We start from the raw sequence: 5156 nt of genomic DNA on the forward strand, positions 1-5156 counted from the left end.
CGCCCCGCCACGCCCCGCCCCGCCACTCCAGAAGCCAAGCTTGGCGCAGAGTACTTTCCGAGTTGTAAGCTAACTTGTAAACAACAAAAGTGATGAGCTGCTCTAGAGTCGTTAAGCATCTCTTACAGACGTTGAAAGGGCTCTATCTAGATAACCGGCCCTTTGGGAAGAAAATTCACGGTTAATAGAACATGGAAAGAGACAACCCGGCAGACGATAGGGATCATCCAGAAAGTACGTCCGTCATGTTACCGGCCGTTACGAACCTACGAAAGCTCGGCCGGCCACTGCTACCTCTCTTAGCGCCTTGTGGGTAGGCAACATCTCGCCTACAGTGCATGCCTGTACGGCGGGTTGGCCTACCCCGAGTATCGCAGGCGCCGAGCTACGGTGTAATTTGCCGAATGAATATGAGGAAATAGGGCTTACCTATTAGATGACCCCAAACGCGGAGGCGTCACAAAAATTGCTTTTTAGGGGGGGTGTATTTTTTCGCAACCACCCAAATGATTGAGGCAATAAAACCAAAGTCGAAAAGGTCTTGGTTTTCGAAAGAAATAGTTTGGATGCATTATATATTTTACACGTCATACCCTTTCCCATCCCGTTAGGCTTATGAAAGAGCCATTGATTGAAAGACATCAGGTGAGTGGAAGATCGATAGTTACACACGATCGCACAGACATTTATTAGCAAAATATATCAACATTCATCACATAGGTTGCATAATCACGAAAGATAAGGAGAGAGCAGTTTGTTCAAGTCGCTGACTTGAACAAAGGCGTATTTCAGAGATATGCACATCGAAGGATATAAAAAATAAAACGAAAGTATACCCAATCGTGGTTAAGAACTCCAAACGGCATTCTGGAGCGGGTCTCAGCTCACGATCGCTAAGACCAACAATTCACCACTATTGTCACACACACACACAAACGCGCACGCACTTTTACACACTACTTCGGGGATCACATTATACTTAATTGGAAACAATTGCAGTTGGAAACAGTTCCTGCGGCAGTCTACGGGGTGTCACAGTGCCCCAAAACCCAATTTCTTTGTATTAATTGCACTGTGCCGAACGAGTGGGCAACCTGTGGGCCACCCCGTACAAGAGAAGTAAAGAGTCATTAAACTCGCATTACACGAGGGAAAGGTAAAAAAGAAAAATAATGATAAGGATAAGATATAACACTTTAGTCAAAAAAATGTAACGAAACCAACAGGAAATTAAAAGCAAAATTGACACCATCCTTACTAACATTATTTTTTTTTTAAATGACAAAAAAAACTGATGAGAATAATACTGAACATACCGCTGAAAAACTACAGCTTAAGAACGATGTAATCGTTGGCTTGAACGTTAGCATTATGAAGAACCCGTTGGTGTTGCTTGAGGCTAACGACAACACCTGGCATGAGATGAACAAATCACTACAGAGTAAAGAGTTTCTATCAAGAGGATTTGTTTTTCCTCAACGTTTATCTTTTTTCTTTTACCTCACAAACGAACGCGCGAGCCATGTGTTTTCAAAGTTTCCCGCGCTTCCAAACGGACACGTCGATGTCGCTAAGTACTATCCATCAACACACAACTTTGTGGCGGGCGATAAACACGGCTCGCCGAGGCAACAACATCCAAGCGGCCGTCATCCATCACCTTCGACACACTGTGACAAACTTCTTTGTTGTAAATAAGGATTACAGGAAAATTTTACATGAAGTTATATAGAGCTTGTAAAATTACAACTTGAATTTGTAAAATTATAACTTGAATTCGTAAAATTACAACTTGAATTTGTAAAATTACAAATTGAACTTTTTGACTTGGAATTCATAGGCGAGAAAAAATGGGCTGTCGTAAATTTACAACAAATTCCGTCAATGACAAATAGAAAACATGTTGTAAAGTTGACGAAGATATTTTTCACAGAGCACCCCGCTCAGTCGCTGTCGTCGGCGTCGTTGCAGCGAGACAGGTTGAGCGGCCGCCTGCACTCGTCGTCCGAGCCGTAGAGCACCTGCTCCTCGTCCGACTCGTTGATCATGGAGAAGGCAGGGTTGTCCTTGGTCAGCGCCTGGTCTGTGGGCACAGGTCACGAACGAAACAGCTTGTAGAGGCTTGTAGAGGCCAAAGATTTACTCCCGTTTCTTGTTTTTGAGTTTTCTTTTTCTAGGAGATGCGAGAGAGGGTTTCTTTCTCACGGAACTTTTTGAGGATGAAAAAAATTATCGCCATAAGGTGATAATTTTTTTCCTGGCGTGTCTGTTTTGCGCCGCCGCGCCGCACTCTATAACAGTATGACTAGAGAACGGCGTTCCTGACCTCTCCGCCCGAAACCGTGACTTTTCATCTGTACAGGGTGGCGCTCCCCGGCCGCGCGGGGTAGCGCCGTAGCGCCGCACCCCGTCCCGCCCATTGCCACCCCCGGTGACCGCGCCCACCCCGCCCCGCCACACCCCGTTCGGCCCCGCCCCACCCCATAACCCCCGCACTGCACTCGCGGGGTAGCGCCGCCGCGGCCGCCCCAGCCCACACACTACTTTACCTGCAGGGTGCAACTGCGCCGGCGAGTACACGTACGCCATGGTGAAGGTGTAGAAGTTGAGCAGGCCGTAGAAGCACATGAAGTGCGCCGAGCTGGTGTAGGTGGTGCTGAGCTGCGACACGAAGTCGTCCTCCAGGACGCCGGCGCCGTACCGCATCCCGGCCAGCACCAGCGTCACACTCACCACCATCATCATGAACAGCGACAGGAAGCGCAGACGCATGTCTGCAATCGGGAAATATTTTTTTTACACTGTGAAAAATAGTAGGTAGGTTTACAGGAAAATTTTCCTTGACGCAAGTTGTAAAATTACAATGAGTAATCGTAAAAATACATGCAGTACGTATCGACTTCAAATAAATTGGCAAGTAAAAAATGTGCTCTCGTAAATTTACTACTTAAATTATAATCCGGGTTTAATTTTTTTTTGTAAATTAACGACGATTTTTTTACAGTGTACAAAACTCTTCCGCGTGAAAAGTTTTTCGTCAAGATGTGACCAATTGGAGACACTATCACACTCGCACCATCCACAACATTACCACCCCAGGTAAATGGGGTTGTATATGGCCATATATGATTTGTATATGATCATATATAGCGATATATGCTTTATATATGACGACATATATGCCCACATATATGGTTGTATATGGTCATATATGATCATATATGCTTGTATATGGGCTTATATATTACCATATATGGGTCCATATATCACCATATATGTTTCGAAGCATATATGCTAATATAGTGCTATATATGGCTGTATATCGAAACATATATGGTGATATATGGACCCATATATGGTAATATACAAGCCCATATACAATTAAATATAATCCATATATAGTAATATATGGTCATATATGTGGTCATATATAAGGAGATATATTACCATATACAGAACATATATGATTATATATGAAGCATATATAACCCTCATTTACCTGGGACGGGATTCGTCCGACTGACAAAAGGACACGGCAGCTAGCAAATTTACAAAACCAAAATTTAGAAGGGGAAAAAACGCGTTACTGTACAGGAGAGGCTTACCGAAGAAGGGCATAGAGCGCAGGTCGGTGTAGGCCCGAAGCATCAGGTACAGGAGGTACACGGCGTAGAACCCGGCCACCGTCATCAGGAACGCCTTGTAACCCTGGTAAAAAAAAAAAAGCAAGAACGAACAAAAAGTCGTGAGGAATTTTGTACTTGTACTCCTTCAACGGCCTTCAACAAAAACACATAGAATTTACTAGCGTAACACGTAACATGGTCATGGAGTTACTATGATCCCATTCTAATATTTTTGTTTACAACTACCTGTCTTATTAGTTTTCGAATTTGATTTAAAAAGGTAATTTTGACAAATCTAGGGTTGGAAATTTTCCGAAAATTTTCCGGAAAATTTCCGAAAATATACGGAAAATGGCGGAGAACTTTCCAAATGCTGGGAAATTTTTCATTTTTCCCCGGAAATTTTCCGTCTTTTTCAGAAATTTTCCTGGAATTTTCCGGAAACTTTCCAGGGCTTTCCAACCCTAGAAAAATCTATAAACTTGGTAAATGATACTGACGTTGTAGTCGGCGGCGTCCACGCGGTGGTTGTAGGTCGGGTCGTGCAGCTCGTTGCACTTCTGCCAGGAGGCCATGACCACGGCGCCGAGCCAGAGCAGGCCGACGAGCAGCAGCTTGGGCAGGTAGAAGGCCACCCAGCGGCGCTCGTTCTGGCGCAGGCCGTGGTAGATGCACAGCCAGAAGAGCAGCAGGCCGCACAGGTAGGTGGCCTGCAGGACGGCGTCCAGCAGCCCGGGGATCCACGAGCTCGTCAGGAACATCATGGGGAAGATGGGGTCTGCACAGAAAAACACGGTCGCGATGCATTTTTCGTACGAATGTTCTGTTTGATCTTGATTTTTTTCTAAAAAATAACAAAGAATTTTCGAAAACAAATTTCTTGTATTTTCCTGTTTGTTTGTTTGTTTTTTGTTTGTTTTTTTTTGATGGTGTACACTGATTATTTAAGTGAAGTAGGTTCCACTCAGCGTAACCGTATGAGTGCGGGTATATGGCGCTCACCGTTGAAGAACAGCAGCAGGGGCAGCAGCATGGACAGCCAGCGCTGCTCGATGGACCAATCGTGCGAGGGGAACTTGCGCAGCCCGTGGGCGTACCACATCTGGAAGACGATAGGAGAGGGAAAGGGAGATTGTGAACAACAACGTACAAAGAACAGGCCACACGAGAAAAAAAATATCTACATAGGGGTCGTCCAGAAAGTACGTCCGTTTTTCTGAGATTCGTTCAGATGGTTACGGGGGCTCGGCGCCCGCGAGATTGGAGATAGGCCAACCCGCTGCACACGCATGCATTGCAGGCAAGATGTTGCCTACCCCATCAGGCGCTACGAGAGCTTGCATCGGCTGTACTACTTGGCAGTTTCGTAACGGCGGATGACGGGGCGTACTTTCTGGATGATCCCACAGCTAAACATGATCTGAATAGGTGACAACTAATTATTTTTAGCCATGTAGCAAAAAAGTTAGCTATCATGCAACACGGTAGCCTTGTTTAGCTGAAAAGCTAAATTTGTAGCCTCAAAGGTAG

The 5156-nt window shown here is 45.1% G+C and overlaps 1 protein-coding gene across 1 annotated transcript; it reads right to left on the reverse strand.

Annotated features, from left to right (window-relative positions):
- Window positions 1–664: 664 nt before the first annotated feature.
- LOC113210460 (transmembrane protein 181) lies at window positions 665–4784 on the reverse strand. Its single transcript, XM_052265191.1, has 5 exons — window positions 4629–4784; window positions 4127–4404; window positions 3606–3708; window positions 2550–2774; window positions 665–2083 (listed from the first exon to the last, which is right to left on the reverse strand). The coding sequence occupies exons 1-5, from the start codon at window positions 4726–4728 to the stop codon at window positions 1944–1946; spliced, it is 846 nt and encodes a 281-aa protein (XP_052121151.1). The 5' UTR covers window positions 4729–4784; the 3' UTR covers window positions 665–1943.
- Between the last annotated feature and the right edge of the window lie 372 nt (window positions 4785–5156).

Source organism: Frankliniella occidentalis, unplaced genomic scaffold (genome assembly GCF_000697945.3).
Source record: "Frankliniella occidentalis isolate FOCC.00 unplaced genomic scaffold, Focc_3.1 Scaffold24, whole genome shotgun sequence".
In the NCBI taxonomy this organism is placed as follows: Eukaryota; Metazoa; Arthropoda; class Insecta; order Thysanoptera; family Thripidae; genus Frankliniella; species Frankliniella occidentalis.